Source organism: Rhea pennata, chromosome 5 (genome assembly GCF_028389875.1).
Source record: "Rhea pennata isolate bPtePen1 chromosome 5, bPtePen1.pri, whole genome shotgun sequence".
Taxonomy (NCBI): Eukaryota; Metazoa; Chordata; class Aves; order Rheiformes; family Rheidae; genus Rhea; species Rhea pennata.
Window position 1 is genome coordinate 9,635,294 of NC_084667.1, and position 21,144 is coordinate 9,656,437.

Below are 21,144 nucleotides of genomic sequence, written 5' to 3' on the forward strand. Positions count from 1 at the left end.
CGCCCGCCGGCCCCGCGCCGGCCCCGGTCGCTAGCGAGGGGCAGGCAGGAGCGGCCGCGAAGCCCCCGAGTCCCGCCGCAGAGCCGGTGCGGCGCGGCCGCTTCTCCGGGCTCCCGGCGGGTCAGGGAACGAGGTCCGCGGGGAGAGCGCCAGGGCAGCTGCGGGGCCCGCGGCGAGGGGCCGGGCCGGGCCGGCGGCGGGTCGGGGGCGCGGGCGGCAGGCCGGGGGCGCGGGCGGCAGGCCGGGGGCGCGGGCGGCAGGCCGGGGGCGCGGGCGGCGCGGCGCCGCGGCCGGGGGAACGCAGCGGCGGGGAGCGGGTTGCGGCGGGCCGCTTTGAGGCGGGCACAGCGCGGCGCGGCGCGGCGGGCGGGCGGCAGCGCGCCGCGGCGGCGGCGGCATGAAGGAGCTGGCGGCGGCGGGCCCGAAGATGGAGTGCGACATCTTGGACGCGTTGGAGGCCGTGGGGTGAGCGGGGCCCCGCGGCGGCGGGGCCGTGTGGCGGGCGGAGGGGAGGGGAGGGGAGGCCAGGCCGCGCGGCGCTCCCGGGCCTCCGCGGCCTCCCCGGTGCTTTGCAGCCGTTTCCTCCCGCTGGGAGGGTTTAAAGGCGCCGCCGGGGCGGCCGCCGCGGGCCGGGGCAGCGCTGCTGCTCGCGGCCTCCTGCCGAGGCGGCCGCCGAGGCGGCGGCGGCCCCGAGCGGGCCGGGCCCGGGGCGCTCGCGGGGGGCAGCGGCCGGGCCGCGCCGCGCCGCGCGGTGCACGCGCGACCTCCGTGTGCCGTGTCAGCGGCTGGGAGTGAGGGAGCGGGACAGGAGAAACGGTGCGAAGTCTGGTTTCGGTTTCAGTTACCCGTTATTACTGGCGGTCCAGGGCAAGAGTTCAGAAATGCTGCAGAGAAAATCGGTCGAGTGTACGCTTGAGTTAGTACTTGACTTCTGGTCACTTCAGCGTGTGTTGAAAACCTGAAACTCTATTTATTGTCTTCGCTTACCTGTGGTCTGTGAAAATGCCTGTCCTGTTCTCCTGCAGCCCATTTTGTTTGTGGGTAAATCACCTCTCATCTGCTGGTATGTTTAAAAAAGTCCGAATTACAAATTCATCGGCAAAAGTAACTTACAAAGATTTTCTTTTTTTTTTCTTATTTTTTTGTCTCTGTATTTACTAACCAGCTTACATAAAACATGCACATTTTCTAATCATTTTAATGTTAGACTCGTTTCTTATTGCTACTGTTTATCCCTGCATGCAGGTACACAGGTCCCTTACTGGAAGAGGAAGCCCTGAAGAAAGCTGCAGGAAATGGATTGTCTTCACCAGAATTTTTGGAGCTTTGTGTTTGGTTAGGTTCCCAAATAAAGCTGCTTTGTAATATGGAAGAGAGCATCACTTCAATGGATGGTATATGGACATTAATGTTTTGAAACTATTTACTGTTTGTTCCGTGGATTCAAACTAAATGTTGTTCAGCTCATATTAAAATAATGTTGAAGTTTAAAAGTAAGATAGCTGAAAGAAAGCCAACCTGAGACTGATGCTATCATGTGCATAGTTCTTACATTATGGTTTTATGAAGTTTCTTTCCAAAAAATCACTTGTTTTTGTTTTTCTAGAACTACATAAATATATAGAAAGAACTTGCATGCATCCTATAAGTGGTTGTAGTATGTAACCATATTTGGATGGTTTACGTTTCAGTAAAGTATCTCTGCTTGGTGTTTTGTGGTAGTTAGTAGTAATGCAATGTTCCATTCATATCATGTGTAGACAAGTCACTTGTTCATTAGTGCTATGTGTAAAGTGCTGGAACTTGGATGAGATTTTATATGATTTGAATATATCTGCTTATGTTTTCACAATGAGGTAGCAAAACAAAAAAACAACCGTTGAAAATAAAAATGGATACATGCATGGGGTTTAGTTATTTTGACCCCTGTAACTTGTTAATCCGAAAATTAATTACATCGATCCACTGTTTTGTAATGTAGAACTGATCTCTCAACAGTGGTGCTCTGAAGAAGGAACAAACACTGCTTCTTCTTCTGCTATGCATTAACGTCTGATTCATTCCAAGCGTTTGTGTTCATTTCTCCAGAGGTTGCCGTGGCGTCCTCTTCTTGCTTAAAGCATGACTACGTTGTTGTCTGAGCTATTAAAAGGAATGTATGTATATAGAACTTGATCTTTAAGTTGAAGGAAAATATTATTAGGGTGGTATGTGGTAAATGTTTGCCTGGGATTGCAACTTTAAATGTATAAATTAAGAAAAGCAGTTTGATTTTTTTTTTTTAATGCCATTAATTTGTGTTTCTTTGTTTCTTCAGGTGATAAAGATATAGAGAGCTTCCAGCTTGAGATTAGTGGCTTTTTGAAAGAAATGTCTTGTCCGTATTCATCACTTATATCTGGAGACATTAAAGACAGATTAAGAGAGAAAGAAGATTGTCTTAAACTGCTCTGTAAGTTATGACCGGTTTCCCCATTTATATTATTAGAATTTATATGCATGGTCTGTCCTTAATTTAGAATTTACATTAAGTAGTTCTTTATGCTTATTTACGTAAGCATCACTAGTGTGACATCAACCTAGCTAAGCATGCATCATTTCAGTTGGGGAGAAGTGAAAGAGGCAAAACTGAAATTTCTTTGTGATGGATGCTTCAACATACTGAGCTTCCTGATTTTGCTCTTGATCCAATTCCAGCTCCATTGAAACTGAGACTTTGCTTCCTTTGTTTCTGAGAGGTTTCCTGACAGCTTAAAAGAAAATGCTACATGATTTGAAGATGTTGAAAGCAGAACTGTGAGGAGTGAAGTGTAGGTTTAAGCTGGACCTGGACAAAGGAGCACCAGCTGAGACTGCGTATGGAGAGAGAGTGTATTCAGAAATGGTGGTGGGAAACGCTTGAGATCTGACAAGAAACACATGGACTAGCAGCAGTGATGATACGGAAGTAGATCTGTCAAGGAGCTAAGGACTGGGGAAGCACTAGGTAACAGAGCAGGTTAAGCAGATGGGTGCAAGGTGTAGACGTAAGATAGGAAGATAGGTGGGAATTTGTTCAGACATAGAATGGGGAACTGAAACTGACCTGTCCAGGAGAGGACTGAGAAAGCATTTCCCTTTTTCTCCTGGTCTTACTGCTTGTATTATGAGCGTGCAGCAGAAAAATGTTCAAATTTCCCTAAATCTGCCATTATGGACTTTTGTCTCTAGTATTTCTAAGTACAGAACTTCAAGCTTTAAAGATTTTGCACAGCAAGCAAATTAAAGGCTCTCACTTGGAAAAGCACAATGAAATCTATCAGGAAGTACAAGCTATTTGTGATGCACTGGGGCTACCGAAGTCATCATCTTCTGATATTCCTCCTTTGTTAACCAATGTGGAATTGAAGGTACAGATCTTTGTGTTTTCTTTCTTTGTTTAAACTGGTATCTCTATAAGCATTCATCTTAAGAGAGAAGGATCCAACAGAGTTGGTTTCATCCCATGTTAAAGGAACAGAACGCTAGTCCTGCCATTGCAGGACAAGAAGACCAAACCTAATATTCAAATTATATCAAAGTTGCCTGGTTACAGACTGTGAGGGATTCACTGTCCATTTTACTTTTATTGTTTAATCCTTCAGGAACAAATGATGTTTAACACTATTTACATACAGATTTTGCAGACTGGCATGCAGGAAGCTGTTTACTGCAGGAAAAAATACAAAATAAGAGAAGTCTGTTCAAAATTCTCTCCATTGCAATCTTCAACCATCAGTTACTCGTCTGTTAGGGCTCCTGACTGCTGACTCTGTTCATTGGCTTATTATCATTAAGATGGGAATCTCCAATTCCTGCCAGTATGTTCAGGGTTAGTAACTAAAAGGTATTGTCCGTTCCTTTGTGCTGCATAGCACTCAGGAGACTGTGTTCCCAGAAGTGCATTCTAATATCTTGGGTTTTATTTCTTCTTTTCTATTTCTGTTCTATGAGGTAGTTTCCTGTGCTTCTCCTTGCGAAAATGGGGGTAAAACTGTTCTTTGCTCTAGGCTGCAGCTAGTTCCTAGTTTGGGAAATTGGTTTCAGCTCTGAAAATGAAGCCTGCTCTTCATGGAAGTGCTCCTCTCTCTGCACTGTCTGTATAATATTCTTGTGTAGAATTCAGTGCATTTAAATCGCCAAACGCTGAAGTGTTCCTGCATATTTCCCCTCTTGGGGGGTCTGATGGGCTTGCCAGATGGGTGAAGTAAGCAAATCCAAGCATAGACAGATGCACAAAAATATTTGGTGGATGATATGACACCATGACACTAGTAATCAGGACTAGTGGTTTGACTTAGTTGTTGTTTCTTTTTTTGTTCTTTCTGCTTCTCAAAATGAAGACGCAAGGGCTCCATGGTCAACCAGCAGACTGCGGTTACTAAAAAGTCACTGCAAATGTGTTCGAGTGACTAGATACTATATGCTTCTAACTTTGTCCAATTATATAGATTACACAAGTAATCTATACTAGATGTTACAATGGAAAGTAAGAGCCCAAAACACCTGAAAAAACATTAAAAGATCTCTCATTTACCAAGAACAGACAATTGGAGGTCACCTAGATGTAAGAACTACATCACAACTGTTGATTTTGCTATAGAATTGGAGTATATGTAAACTAAGGGGTAGAATTTGAAAATGCCTTGTATTAAAGTAGTTGTTAATTTTGTCAGGAATGCTATGGAAAGATAAAGGCTGGATTATCCCTGTTTTACAGTTGTGTAGCTTTCTGGTGTATATATTGATCTAGTCCTTATCATTTCAGTATGTCACTTCCTTATTGATCAACATACCTCTTAGACCTATTTTTACTGCCTTTTGAATGAATCAGCTTCAAAATTTAATTATCATCAATACTAAATTTTAATTAGTTACATTTTAATGTAACAATTACCATGATTCTGGAAGCAGAGTATATACAAAAAATGTGTGCAGTGTAATAATGGAGAAAAAAAAATCAGGACAGAGGACATGCTGTTACTAAAAACTGTGACACTTAGTAATTCATAATGCAAGAAGCTATTTTCAGGGTAGGTTTGGGCTTTTTGTTTTTTTGGCTGAAACTGTCTGTCGCTTCCTGATGACAGCTTGAAACTTGGAATTAGTTTGAGTCTGAGTTATACCATAGAAGGGAGATCATTGAAAGTTTTTATTTGAGAGATAGTAGATAAGCAAGGTAGTGCATTTTGTAGTGCAGCTTACTATTGTGGTTGGGCCTACAAATATCACCTGAAAAAAAAAAATGCACGAAACAAGCTATCATCACTGAAGTTTTATGCAGAGGGTAATGAAGAGCTCAAAGGGATCCCACTTTCATAAAGTGCTGAAGCGTGCAGACAGCATCTCTGAAGTATGTTCTCTTCTGTGAGCGTCTGTCCTGTTTTGCATCGTTTTCCAGATCTGTCAGTTCCGTAGTGATTATACCACTTGTTTTGCCACTTTTCCACAGCCTGAAGTGAGTACTAGTTCATTCATCTGTGTGCCACCGAGAGTTAATAGTGCTATTTGTTCTCTGCATGTTCATTCCTTATAAATTGAGGATGTTTTTTTGCTACTTCTCGAGATTGTGTAGAATTTTTACTGTGTGTTCCATTATCCTTTATCCATTACTTTCTTATGGAACAGGTTTAGAGTTTATTTTGACGTACTACAGTTACTCATGTACGTTTATGGATGTAGCTGTGTTAGAGCAGTGATGCCACTGATTGAAAAAAATTGTTCAAGAACCAGGCAGATAAGAGTGCCATATGTTATTTTTTTTAGATTCGTAGAAAAGCTTACTTAAAATGATTGATTCCATTTTTCAAATATCTTGTTGCTTCTGATAGAATTAGGTTCTCTGCAAAATTGCACTGTTGATTTCTAGTATTATATATACTGTATCATTTGTAATAAAAACTTATGTACTAATCTATCATTTTTATTAGTTTGCGAAAGTATCTATATTTCAACATGTCTACTCTTTGTCTCTGTCTAGCATCTTCAGCATTGTCAGTAGCTGTGGGAATAGTTCTGAGAATAGTTTGGCTATGCAGCAGCAGTCTACCAAAGGGACAGATCACACATTGTATCTTGGTATGGCACATTAGAACATTGATTGTGTTTTTAATAATAATTTGTCAGATTATTTAAAAGACTGGTATAAAATCAAGATCACTTTCTTAATTCAGCTGAAACTCTGAGTTTTATAGTAGGTCCAACTTTGAATATGCATCATCGTAACTACCTTTTAAATTTTTATTTCCTGTGATAAACTGAGGTAGTGGTTGTCAATGATATAAGAAAATATGAGGAATGAACTGATAGTGTCACAATCGTCTACCACTAAATATAATTAATTTTATGTTGTAGCACTGAAAAAGTAATAGTTATTTTTGAGTTGTTTATACTGTTCTCCTGTACTGTATTTATGAAGCTTAACTTTGGGAAGCATACAGAAATTTAGTACCAAAAAATCTATAGCTTCTAGATGAACACTGATAAAAGATTCAGAAAAATCTATACCAGTGTTGCACTTCGTAGCTTTTACTCACATCTAGCTTCTTTTCAGTTAAGATAGTGTGAATTTCACACTTAGTTACAGAGAAAGTGACTTTCTCATACTATTTAACATTATTTGAAAGACTTTTTTAGACTTTTTGCTGAAGTGTTGTTTTGCATTCTGTTTTCTACAATGTAAACAGTAGTTCTGTTTTCTACAATGTAAACAGTAGTCCCATAGTAGTAGACAATGAAAAGAAACTGTAAACCTAAAATTTAGATCAAAATTAAACAAAAACTCTGGTTTTGTTCACTATGAACTATGAGAATACTATTGGTAAAAATGCATTTGGGGATATTTTCTAAGAGTTGTTCAGATTTAAGTTAGTATGTTGTCTTTTAACTGTTACAGTGTTTGATAGTTTTATAGCCTTAATGATACCTGTATATCAGGTAAGTATGAATGCAGCTGAGGAACAAGACAAAAGATCTGTCCTGTTCCCAGTCTGTGTGCCTAAACATCTAGGTACATAACAGAAATAAAGGGCAAACAAAAAAGTCTTTGAAGTTGGATAAATATTGAAATTAAAATCTGCTTCAGCTAAATGGAAGAGAGGCAGATGATGAATTAAGATATTTTGTCTTCAAGGTTTCAGATGATCTTTTCTGCAAATATGGTTCACACCTTATGGGTACAGACGACATTCCTTAGTGTTGACAATTTAATTAATATAATGACCCTTCTTTCAGGGTCATTTTTTTTCAAAAACTTAGAAGTCCTGGAAGTGCATGCATGTATGATATTTCTCTAAGCAAGTGGCAAAACGTAAAAATTACTATTCTATTTTGAGAGAGGGTAAAGATGTAAAATAAATATATGGAATGTGGAACTGAATCGCAAGATAAAGATTAAAGGAATCTTTTAAGGATATGGACTTATAAAACAGATGAGAAATGATATATTCAATAAGTAAAGATATGTTTTAGTTGGTAAAAATAGATTAACTGCTTATTTTCATACAGTTTGTTTTGGAGCCACATCCAAATATTTTTGCCTAAAACAAATACAATAACTAATTTGTTTTCTAAACTATTTTTAGAAAGCTATGAACTTCCAAAGCAGTCATGTAAATATTTAATGTGATCAGTGTAATTAATAACAAAAATGCATGCTTTTGCACCTAGCTTGTGATTAGTTGGCTTATTTTATACAACTGGCTGTAGGAGAACTTTAGAATGACTTTGCTGTTATTTTATTTATTTTTTTTAATATCCATATGTTTTCACTGATCACTTACCTGGGCATTACTTCTAATGTTTTTCACACCTACACATACAACTTCTTCCTGATATTTTGTGTGTGTGTGCGTGCGTGTGTGTGTACACACTTTTTTTTTTTTTTTTTTTTTTTGAAAAACTCCTCTTAATCTCCTTAATCTAGCAGAATTGTCATGGCTAGAAATATGAGTAATAGCCTCAATTCTTGTATCAGTGGTATTCTTGTCTTCTGACAGAGAGGATATGTATACCAGAGCTCTTGTGCTCATAGCCCTGTCAGTGGGGAAGACTGGACAGTGTATTCTGCAGTTGTATTTTGCTGTAAATTCTCAGTTTATTACACCAATATACTTGCAGGATATGCCCCCAGAGTCCTGCTGATGTAAATGATGTAAATGAGGGAGTAAAGCATTAATGGAGATGCAGTAATCTGGGTATGACTTTGCGGTCGTATCCAGGCTTCACAAGCATGAACTTGGGCCAGTTCATCAGTGAAAAGATTCTTCCTTAAGAAGAATCCTTAAACTAATCTCTGGATTAAAATCTTTATTTTGTGGGGGATTTTAAATCTCATTAAATCTTAGGACAGTTGGTCAGTAGAGGATTCTTTAATTTAGTTCTTCCTGTTTTCTCTGGTTGTGGGACAATGTTTTGTTTTGTTTTGTCAAGTGTCGTATAAAGCATGGTGTCCATTCTCTAGGCATCAAAGTTACTATCCCATTATCTAGCTTCTTTTAAATATAACAATTACATGTACTGTCTTTGCCTTTTCATTGGAGAAATTTCATTTGTTTCTCTGATGTAGATTTTTTTTTCAATTGAGTAAGTCTCTGCCTCTCTTCCTTTATCATTCTCTCTAAAATTCCTTTTATTTTTCATCTTACAGTAGTCAGGAGTACACAGTGCAGACCTAGGTATTTTAATTGTGATCAGACTGTGCCTACAAAACATATTGCTTTTATATGTGGAGCCCAGTGTTGTATTTATCTCTTAGCTGCTCTTGCCCCAGCAAACCTGCCTTAATTCTGATCTCTAGATCATATTCAGCATCACTGATTTCCAGATTTCACTCTCTCTCTCTCTCTCTCTCTCTCTCTTTATATATATATATATATATATGTATGTGTGTGTGTGTGTATATATATACGTGTGTGTGTGTATGCTTTCACTATATAGCTATAAGGCTCATTGCCAGTTTATTTCTTTGTTTGTTTTTGTTTTGTTTTGTTTTTTCCCAGAAGCTAGGCTCATTTTGTTAGATTTACTTCCTTCTAGCTCACTAGATTCTTTGAGGTTGTATTTCTAACCTTATTTTCATATGCAAGTGGGTACTTCCTGCCCAATATAATTTTTAATTCATGTTTATTTCTTCTTCTGCGCTAATTACTTACTGAATTCCTCATCTCAAGTGCCGATCTTCTAACATTATTGATGAACTTCAGTTCATGCATTTTTTTTTTAATTCAAACGCAATATGTGCTTAAGTACATTTGAATTCTGAAGTAGACTGTGAAAAGCATCATGAACATGCTTTACTAAAACGGAAGGAAGTTGCCTAGATTCAGAAGTTACACAAATCAAATTGTGTTATACTGTCTACTAATCTGAGTATGTAAGAATTATATGCTGGCAACTTCCATCCTACAGACAACCATGAAAGACTTTATCTATAAACAAAATAAAGGTTGTAAAGAAGTAAGAATAATCATAGAATCGGTAAGGTTGGAAGGGGCCTCTGGAGATCATCTAGTCCAACCTGCCCGCTCAGCAGGGTCACCTAGAGCATGTCAGGTAGGGCTGCATCCAGGCGGGCCTTGAAGATCTCCAGAGAAGGAGACTCCACAACCCCTCTGGGCAACCTAGTCCAGTGCTCCGTCACTCTCACAGGGAAGAAATTCCCCCTCACGGTCAGGCAGAACTGCCTGTGCTTCAGTTTCTGCCCGTTGCCTCTTGTCCTGTCACACGGGACAACTGAAAAGAGTTTGTCCCTGTCCCCTTGACACCCTCCCTTCAGGTACTTGTACACATTGATCAGATCCCCCCTCAGCCTTCTCTTCCCCAGGCTGAAGAGGCCCAGCTCTCGCAGCCGTCAGAGAGAGAAGAGCGTAGGGATCAGTAGGTTACAAGGAAGGGTCTGAACTTCTACCCTTACTCTAGCCCCCTTTTTCATGTGGATGAAGTAGAATAGCACAGGGAATATTACAGTAAAGGACAGTCAGTTTTGACAAGTTCTAGGCTGTTAGCCTACAGCTGAAGTCAAACCCACTGTATTTTGCCATAATTTGCTCACTGCACAATATAGTTGGTTTCAAATGGTTTTGCTGGGATAGCTATGTTTTTTAACTTGCCATGTGCTTCCCAGAGGCACTGTAAAAAAAATGCACTCCTTTTTTTCACACAAAATTAGAGATCAGATTCTCTTCTTGGCACTGAATATGAAAATTGATTTATCAAATATTCCTATTCAAGTACATTTTTTAATGCACTAACTAGATGCTGTAGAATTTGATTGCTGTGTCCAGCGTTTTCACAGAGATCACTGCAGACAATTATCAGTAAAATATGCAACGCTATGAGGACTCTGACAGTATGAGCTAAGGTAATACTGGGGGAGTGAGCTTTGGACCATATCTTTATAATAGATCGTAATGTAAATTGCCTGTATGCTTACGTGAAGTCTTATCCCTCGTGAATGTATCTAATGGCTCCTGTTAGCTACTGTTTTACTGTAGCTCATGCATTGCTTTATTCCTTGCTTATGACATGTAAAATGAAAAATTAGCTGTAGTCTTAGTCTTGTTTGACTTGATTCCCTTTGATTCTTCACAGTAGATGAAGATACAGTTTTTCTCTCAACCAAACTGCGTTCAAAACTTGCGGGAACAATAATATGCATGTAGCACCTAAAAAATCAGTTGGCCGGAAAATGACGTAGGAATGCTGTGGACATTCATGGCAATGTTTTGTAGACGAGCTGAACTGAAGGAGAGTGATGAAGTTCCTTCAAGCAGAGGAGGTAGAAATTTGTTGTAATGAAAGAGAACGATGCAGTGGAGTTTGAAAGGCAGAAAGAGCGAGCCTACTTCATCACCAGGACAGCGAGGGAGAGAAACTAATGGAAGAAGTATAAGCATGGCTGGTTTGGAGTGGGTAGAAAAGTCTTGAACATGATGTTAAATGAAACCTAGCTGTCATTTGGCAATGAAACTCCTAGCTTTCAATCCAGTTATGATTGCAGCAGACAGTGCTGCAAACAAATAAATGTAAATATCATTTGGTTTCTGAGAAGTAGTATGTGTTTTGTTTCAGATAAAGGACATTCTCTCAAAAGTTCAAAATAACCATGTGGGGAAATCACTGCTAACAAAACCTCTGAATTCTGATCAAGTGGTAAGAAAGCGTCTCTCCATTTTATTTATTTTTATTTGCCCCTAGTTTTAATGGTCATTTGGGACAGCTGTCTTAGTTGCTGAACAGGATTAATTTTTGCTTGACCTGTACATCTTCATAGAATTGAATAGTTGTTGCTTTTTTATTGTTATGCTGCAGGAAAGATTGGAAAAAATCAATGATGCTCTTCGAAGCGAGTATGAATGTCGCCGTCGTATGTTAATGAAAAGGCTAGATGTGACAGTACAGTCTTTTGGCTGGTCTGATAGAGCAAATGGTAAGCTTGCTGTATTTCTTGCTTCCTATAGGTGGGAGTCTGCCACAATTCTCCTGATCTTCTTACTAAGTATACGTAGCATGTAAAAACAGTTCTATTACAGCTATCTTGTTTCCAACCGTTCCTTACCCTGGATTTTACCATCCAAATTCTAGGTGTTGAGGAAAAGGAAATTTGACTAGATGGCACAGTCATCAATCTTTTGTGGACTGTTTATAGGTTCACAAGTATAAATTTTAGCCTTGTCTGTTTGAATTTTCATTTCATAATTTAAGTTTACCCTGTCCTCTTTTTTTGCTCTACTTACATGCTTCTATTCAAGTAAAGTAGAAAGAAACTTAAGCATTTTCCTTGCAGATGAAAGAGGAAGAAAAACAGTAGGCCATAACATAGAGAGACTGGGTACAAAGAATGACTGCCCACAAAGTCAGTGAGATTATTGCAGTGACGACTTACTTACCTTAGGTTCAAAGCTACTGAGTAAACAAGTGGTCAGTTGGACAGGCTGATTGAATAGTAGCTTTTATGAGAAAAACACATAATTACTTGTAATGCTTCAGGTGGCTAAAACTTCTAAATCACTATTGTGGATTTTGTTTGCTGGTGTCATTTTAGATGTAGTAATTTCTTTTATGCTGTTTTGTGCATATTTATATCTCTATATTTAAAAGAAGTAATGAATTAAGCAGCCTGATAGGAACAATATACATTTCTAGCTCTGATCTATCTTACAAAATGAGAAATGCAATACTAAAAGTTTATAATTTGATGAATATACATGTGGGAAGCTGAAGGCAAATGGTTTTTTTTTCCTTATTTTTATTGTAAAAATATTTGTTTGCAACTTGTCCAGGAAGGATTTGGGGATTGAAATCATTCTGAGATAGAAATAATTTTACTTTTTTAAGCCAAGAGGCATGTTGTCCTTTTACGGAATTTATTTTGCTTGCTTTCCTTTTTTGTTTGTTTTTCATTAAATAGGTGTTGGTACCTGGCTCTGGTTTGGATAGTGGGTTTTTCACTTGTTCGCCCCCACAAATGGGTAGGCCTTGTGCAGGTTTAAATGAATATGCAAATGGTGTAGTAATTGCTTAGCAAAACAGTGATGGCAAGAAACAGCATCTGCTCTCTGATCCTTCCAAGATTAAGTGCTTATTTATTCTGAAGATCATTCTAGATGTTCTCAGAAAGCAGATTTTTTTTCTTTTGTTAAACAAAAAATGTGTCAAAGTGAGTTCAGAAAAATACTATATTCTCCGCTTCTCAGTCTCAGTTTTTCATGGCTTGCGTACGTATTTTGCTTTGTTGATTTTTGTTTTTGTTTTATTTTGTTTCTCCTCCCATCAATTGACCTTTCTTTGAAGCTGTTCTATTTTCTTCACACTTTGCAGTGATCTGTTGACTATCACTATCTGAAGCAGCTTAAACTCCCATTGTTAGTCTTTAGGTATGCTGGAAAACATAAAAGAATCTGATTGATTCCAGTGAATTTGTGAGTTTCTGTTGTAATAGTGTTAGGCCTGCAGCATCAACTATATACATCATCAGCAGCATTATTTTGTGCAGTAGCTCAGATGGTATGAAAAGAAGTGGAAACAACTTACACTATATTTTGTAAGATAACTTATGTTTTCAGACATAATATTTCAAACCTTATGTTCAAATTGCAGCTTACTGAGACCAATGCGTGACTTGCAGCAAGCATGTTTGTAGGTTGCATGCCAAGCAAGTAAGTTATGTCTGATTTTATGATTCAGGTAAAAACAGATGACATAGCACGAATCTATCAGCCTAAGCGCTATGCATTATCTCCAAAGGTCAACTATTACATTAGCTCACCTTCTTGCTGCTAGAGAAGATTTATCAAAGATCATAAGAACATGTAGTGGATCAACACGGGAAAATACAGTCTGCGCTATTAACAAGGTATGTTTTTCTTTCTGTAATGTGATAAAGGAGTGTGGGAGTTTGCAGAACTATCAATATTAAGAGAGAAATGTAATTACAGAATTACTTTTCTCATTCCTTTTTGCAAGATGATTATACCCTGATGTATTAAGAAAAGTAGGTTTTGCAGCATTCTGGTAAACATTGCAATGAGCTTCTTTTTTTTATCTTGTTAAACAGTCAGCCATGCAGGATAAAACAGTAGTTTTAGATTAAAAAGAAGAGGAGGAAGAAGACAGAGTTCAAAAGTTTTTTTTTTAAAAAAAAAAAAAACTCTTGCTGTAGAGCAGTTCTGTTCAAACAGTAGTTTCGGAAAGAGGACTAACCTAGCCAGTCCCCAGGAATAATAAATGTTTAATCTCTGGGGATCTCTGGTATGTCCCTCTGCTTTTTCATAGCAGAATCTGATAAGCTCTAATCCTCCCTCCACGTGGATTGAACGTACGTTCACAGATAAGATGAAGATAAGAATGACCCTTTTACTTTGTGATCCTGATAGCAAAGGGATCCCATTAAGTCTGTTCCAGCTCTGTATCCAGCTCTGCTCAGTAATTTCTATTCTAAGACAAACTAGTATTTATTCTAGAGTTGCACATCAGTTTGCTGGTTTATATTTTCTGCCATCTGATGAAGTTTGAACTTGCTTCTGAAATTTAAGTAGAATCATGAATGGCTGTACATTTTACTTTGTCATACTAATCATACTTTGTATGCATGTGTTTTTCTTTCTGAAAAAGATTTCAGAAAAGTGTTATGAGGTAGCTAGCTGCAGTTATTTCAATTTTACAGATGGAAAATGGAATCACTTTTAGAGTTCTCTTGTCATGTGGCAAGGTACTAGGAATCCTATTGTCAAAGTCCACATTGGCAGGAAACATAGTCCTATCAAGAGTAGGTAGTGTGTCTTTGTCCGTAAGAGAAAAACTCTGCATTCCTTCAATTATTTTTTCTTTTCAACTAAACGTTACATATTTTTCTGTGTAGGTTCTGATGGGGAGAGTACCTGACCGTGGAGGCAGACCTACAGAGATTGAACCACCTCCTCCTGAAATGCCACCTTGGCAAAAAAGACAAGAAGGTGGTGGAAGAGGTGGCTGGGGAGGTGGTGGTGGTGGTGGAAGGGGTGGCTGGGGGGGTGGTGGTGGTAGGGGGGGAGGAGGTGGAGGTGGTTTCAGAGGTGGGGGTGGTGGTTTCAGAGGTGGTGGTGGTGGTGGAGGTGGCTTTCAAGGTGGTGGTGGGGGTTATGGTGGCCGGGGGGGTTATGGCAGCAGGGGAGGTTATGGTGAGCCGTATGGTGGAAGAGGAGGGGGAGGATACCGAAGATACTAAAAGTACTGTAAATACTGACACAGTAAGTGGCAAAACATAGTGGTGGTGTTTACTGATATCAGGAGTTTAGATATGTCAAATTTGGTTTAGGTTAGAATTAAGTATAACAATATAAATCATTGCATTAGACCAGCTGATGGTGTCACTGAATTCTCCTAGTTAACTGAACAAAACTTTTATACTAAAATGTGATGACTGAAGTCCTTGTTTTTCACACTGCTCATGTGTTTTTTAATGTCATTTTATTTAAAATAAACATCAGAAAACTGAATAAAACCCTTTTTAAAAAAAACACATTTAGTTTTCAGATCACCCTGATTACTGCATGTTGCACTGCTCTGCCCCACTTCTCCCCATTTGGAGGGAGTAGTCTAAGAACCTTATAGAAACATTTCTAAAGACTCTAGAATGCTGCTTTGGGACTTTTCATTTAATTTTCCATGTGGGACATGTAAAAGAATTATGATATTGAATGTTAATCTACTTAAAGCTTTGATCAGAATAATTCAATTAGATTTCATATTCTTCTGGAATTTCTCATATAAGTAACATATTGAATTCATACTCTGCAGAAACTAACAAAACCCATTTGTTCATAAATCTGCCGGGGCTATTTGAAGGTCAGTGTGTACCGTAAAATCAAATTCATAGTGAGTTTTGATAGTGTTTATTTTCATTTTACCTGTTTTCCATTTTACTGGTGTTTCGAAGGCATTTTTTTAAGGTCATTGTGGGCAGAAAACTTACGCAACTGTTCATGTGGTAAATCACTTACATACTTCTTTATGTGTCAAGCTGATGTAGAAGTTAGATGTAGGTAAATATGATATAGAAGAATAATAAGCTGCCTGTACTGAGCTTCTCGAGGATCTATTTTTCCTGCTCTATATTTAGGAATCGCCAGCTGATAAAGCAGTTTATACAGCAGTTGCCTTTGCCCCTTGACTTCTCTGGAAAAACTGCAAATGAACCTTTGAGAGCTTTCTCTCGTGTTTTGCCAGTCAGTTTGATAACCTAAAACTCTCTCCTGAAACGGTGTGGGTGCCTCTTCCTTCTTCGACAATGTTACTCTAGAAGAGGATCTAGGTGAGGACTTTGATTTCCTGCTCTTACTGCTGTAAATATTCTTAGGCAAGATTTAGATTCAGAGCTGTGAGCTGTGAAAGACCCTTTCTGTTGTGCAGCCTCTTCAGAGCTCCTCCAGCTGCCACGCTGCGGCGGAGGCCGCTGTGAGCAGGGGAGGTGTTGAGCACGCCCGTACGTGCGGTGATGGCATTCCTCAGGGTCAGGCCACTGCAGAGGGATTCAGGAAGGCATCTCCCAGACCTAGGGGTGTCTGTTGATCACAGTGCTCCGCAGCCTGGAAACACTTCCACTCAATACTTAGCGGAAAGCTTAAATTGTAGGTTGAACTTCAGGATTTACTTGGTTTTTTTGGTTTTGTGTTGGTTTTGTGTTTCACAGTTAGGGGTTCGTTCTTCATGAATTTTCAGTTAAGGTCTTCATTTGGTACGCTTTAATGATCTTATTTCACCTTTAGGGATATGTGAACCATTGTGTGAATTTATGCATAAATTTGAAGCTCTGTTGAAAATCGAATGAAGTTTGACTTTTTGAATTAAAAAGTTTATGGTGGTTTTTATTAGTTAGTTGTAAAAACGTCTTGAACTTTCAATCTAGATAAAATTCAGAGGTTTTTCTCCTGTTTTTACATCCCTTCTGATCATAGTGTGCTCGTGAACGCTGCTTAGGATACAGCCTTAACCATACTTTAAGATCCCAGGAGGTGCCTAACAGAAAAGGGCAGGAAAGTTTTCCTTGCTTGAAGGTGTTGGTTTGAATGCAAACTCTTAAAGTAATGAAGCCGCCCACTGACTTCATTTCACCCAACTGCTAGCAGTACAGTTTCTTTATTAATTTTCTTCTACGCACATTTCAGGCCTTGTTGTCAGCCTCTGCTGTCATTCTGGAGAGGCACTCAAGTGTCACGTAGAGCATAATACTTGGGGTTTCTGCTTTCAAGCTTGATTTTGCCTGATGCAGTAGAACAGCTCAAAAATTCATGACCGACTCGGTGAGATCACTGGCTGGAGGTGAACCTGGAGCTGAAACAAGTAGGTGGGCAAGGAAATGGCGAGAATAGTTTGCAGTCAAAGCTGTAATATTAGATTAGTTATTTTAAAATACTCCAGTTGGTTATTAATTCAAAATACTTCAGAATTTCGATTATAATTCTGGATCTAACGTAAAAGATGGAAATTTAACTAGGTTGGAATTTTGTGGAAGATTTTTTGTCTTTTTATTTTTGGGTGTTTTTTTTTTAGTTTTAATTTTTCAGATTTTCTTAAAATGTGACACCAGTAGTAGAAAAGCAAAGTAAGCACCACCACATTTCAGAGAGGTATCCTCTTCTCAGTCTTCTGTGGTCACAATGTATGTTATTAATTTATCAAAAGATGCAATAATACCATGAAAAAAATTGATTGAAACCTCTCAAATTTTGTATTTTTCAGTCTTGAAAAAAAAATTCAAAAAATCTGTTGTAAGTAAAAATTTTTCATATATATGTTTGTGAGCATTTTTGTGTTTATTCACATTCAGTGATTGTCTATCTGAATATTGTTTTGTTTGATCAAGATTTGAAAAAAAAAATTCAGGATTTAAGAGAGAGAGACTTTTGTTAACGGATGTAAACACTGAGGAATAAAAAGTACTGTATTTGAAATTATTTTTACCAAGTGTGTAGTGTGATTCAGATCCACTATCTCATATTGCTTCTGGGTTCTTAAGGAGGAATTCCTGCTGTTTACTTGGAAGAATGATAATTTTTCATGATGATGAAAATAGTAACAGATATATTTTGAATAAAATGGAGAAGGCAAAGGCACTAGATAACAATACAGGAAATTGTCACCAGAGAGGACTTGTCACAAATGTACCCTGATTTCATTGTCTGAGATTACAAAGAAATGAGTCTCACTTGAAGATCAATTAAATTTTATTTTAGTTAAAAAAAAAAAAAAAAAAACTTAATGTCTGTATGATGATTTCTTTTGTCCTTATGTAAACTAAGGAAATATCCTCCAATTACTTCTAAAGTTTTCCTTTTTAAATTTCTGTAATTCTGAAGCAAAACCCAACTTACATGTTCCGTATATGCAAGACTGCAGGGCAGATCTGCCCATATGCATAGGATCTATGTTTTCAGTAGGTATTCTACAGTCCTTTTTTTCTTCCCTTCCCTTCCCTCCCCCCAGTATTGTAGAATAACTGAATGCTCATTTTCTCCATATGAAAATATTTGAGTTTTTGAGTATTTACAGTAGGAAAACCCAATTTTTAGGGTGATAAGAGTACAGGCTGTGCAGGTAGTTGACATTACAAGATGCCTTGTCCTGCTGGTATCCTTTCAGAATACCCTTAGCAAAAGGGAGAAATTGTGTTAATGAAGAACTGTGTTTTGTAATACCTGGAACAGCAGGTGGTAAAAACATGTCTAAACTGTCTGAACTCACTGCAATATTGAAAGACTAATCTGCCAACAGCTACCTTTCTAAGTTTTCTCAATGATGTCCTAAGGCTCATAGGACTTAAAGGTAGACTAGAGACTTTGATGTTAGATTAGCCCTGCAGAAATATCTCACATGACGGAATCAAGGAAAATGAATGTAGGTTTAGATTTTTTTGAGATACAAACTCAGAGGCATGAAGTGCAATTTTAATATTTTTTCTATTATAAATATTAAACCAAAAACTTACTTACACTATATATAACATCTTTACAATCTATACACTTTTTTCAGTCTTCTTTAACAGCCTTAAAACAAAAATTCTGCAAGTTGCCATTAATAATACGTATCACAAAATAACAGATTGCTACTAGAACAAAGACAATTCAAAACATTAACTTTTTTGATGGTTCCAAAAGCTACCAAACGTAGCTGCTTTGTAATCTGTCATTTAAATTCTGGTATTACTCGGTCAACTTGTATCTTTAAAGGATCAGAATTCAAATTTAGAAAAAAGAAAAAAGTAATTTGGGGAGGGGGAGAGGGGCAGCTGGGTTTTTCTTCCTGTATGTACAGCTGAGCCCAGAGAAGGGAAAAAAATGAATGCCTGTCTTTATACTAGCCATGACAAGATAAATCTTAAAGGATGCTGAGTATCAACAATGTATGCTAAAGAGACTTTGAACCAGCCCTCGGTACTTTACTTTTTTTTTCCTGAATATAAACTTTATTACTTTTTTAGTAACTGTGCCAGTTTCAGCGCTACCCCGGGCAGCCAGTTGGGTCTTGAGTTAATAGACCCAGTCTATTAACTTGGGTCTTTCATACAGCAGAAAGGAAGGGAAGTCCCCAAAGTAGTAAGAAGGGACTATTCCCACAAAAACTGGCAGGGCTCTGGGCAAATGAAGAACATAAAGCGAGCTCTGACATTATCCGTTTTCAATTTTACAGACTACTTTGAAGTTTTCAGCATATGTGAGGCACGCACAGGCTCGTTCTGTGAGAGGTTCCTGCAAACAGATCCTTTTCAAATCATTCAGACTGTAGAAACAGCAAGAGGACACAGGGAAATACTAGATTAACATTTAAGACTGTACAAATCTGAAGTCATAACTTAGAGTATTAAGTTAAAATGGCGAGTCTTACTTCTGCTTCTTGTCAATTCTGTCAGTATTTCAGGGTTTCTGAACCCTGTAGGCCAGCTGCTGACATTAGGGGATTTTCTTTTTAAGTATGAGTTTGTGATTGATTTTTAGAACAGCATTTCTGCATATATAGTTTGTCTATCAGAATCCAAACTTTACACCACAAGCTAGCAGAGTTACTGGGACAAGAGGATTTATCAATGTCAAGTGCTGTTTGGGGGTATTTTCCAAATATGTGAAAATACATTCAATTACCTATCATCTTGTTTATTTTAATTCTTATAAAAATAGACTTATTTGTTAAATGCCTAATAGAAATACTCCTTGGTATAGTTCCCTTCATAGAGGACAAAATAAATGCTTACAGAGTATGGCAAAGCAAGTTTGCAAACATGACCTAAGAGTCATTTTGATTACCTCATTGATCACAAAGTGCAATTTCATGTTAACTGCTAAAAATTCAGGCTTAGTGTATGAGGAACAAAAGCTGCTGTTCTGTCACATGCATCTCAATTCTTTACATACCATACATATTTACAGTAAGATAACAGAAAAGCTACTACTACTACTACTGTCTCTCCATTTGGTTGGGCATTTGGAGGTGCAAGCATGATCTAAGTTCAGATCAAGAATTTGAAATCACTGAATTTGGTAAGTAGTTTCAAATAGACATTCATTATTTTCTTAATATATAAGGCATTCACAAATTTTGTAATTAATCACTTTAAATTGGGGATGGAATATACATTTATACCATTTTAAACCCATATACACACGGTATTGTAATAGGTCAACTAAAAATTCACTTTATATAGTAGACTTTGTTCTTGTAAAGTAATTTAAGAGTTTTAAAAATCATTAAATATACATTACAAATAAATTTCTCAAAGTCCTAAGTTTCTGATGTTTGAATATTTGTGATGACAAATCCCTATTTGTTAAATGCAAGCAAATTTTATACAGCTGTAAGTTTAAGGATTGTCTTGGAATACAAATGCAATTTTAAGGTTTGCTGTGTCATCTCTTAACAGTATGTACATTTTGTAGCTTTAAGAAACTTAAGTTACTCCACTAGCACCATTTACTGTACAAAATTTACACATGTAAGAGGACACTTATCTTGACTTTCTACCTAAAGTCAGACAAAGACTGACTAAAGTGCATGCAAGATCTAAGAGGGAGAGAGAGACAGAAGAAAAAAGAGAAAATCTGGTCAGAATTGGAAGATACTAGAAATTCTGGGATACAGTAACTTTTGCACTGGGATTACTGTACACTTTCCTTCACAACATGGTCCTCAAGGTTCTACTCAGAAGATGTAGCACTGATGCCACTTCTACATGAGACAAAGTAAGTAGTTTTGTCCTGCATCTGAAGTATGTGGTCAACAAGGTGTCCCTTAAGTCCAGTAAGCAGAGGCAAGTGTGCCAAGCTACAGCAAGGAACACAAAAATGGAAGCAGTATTCAGTGTCAGCTCTCTCTAGTCTTAAGTATTTTACTTTCACAAGGATAAATATTTGAGCAGCAGTACTTCTAAGCTCTGAAAGTATTTTAAAAAACTCAGTTTATCTTAAAAAAAAATCTAAGACTCAAATAATCAAATATCATTAGCTTAACTGCTCATTTTAGTATTCCTCTTAAACTGTGCCAACAGTATGTGTCATGATTTTAATTAGTTTCAGCTAAAGAGAGAAGGAATGGTTTCTCTTAATGGACTATTTCTACAGTTTTATTTAAATGCTTAGCTTTATCAAATGTTTGTTTCTA

At 38.1% G+C, this 21,144-nt stretch overlaps 1 protein-coding gene across 1 annotated transcript; it reads left to right on the forward strand.

Annotated features, from left to right (window-relative positions):
- Positions 1–361: 361 nt before the first annotated feature.
- FAM98B (family with sequence similarity 98 member B) lies at positions 362–17,286 on the forward strand. The gene is given in 9 exon segments (XM_062577760.1): positions 362–465; positions 1,246–1,394; positions 2,318–2,452; positions 3,211–3,389; positions 11,089–11,169; positions 11,329–11,457; positions 13,204–13,263; positions 13,265–13,372; positions 14,378–17,286. Coding segments are annotated over 9 exon segments (1,254 nt in total). The 5' UTR covers positions 362–397; the 3' UTR covers positions 14,723–17,286.
- The last annotated feature ends 3,858 nt before the right edge of the window (positions 17,287–21,144 follow it).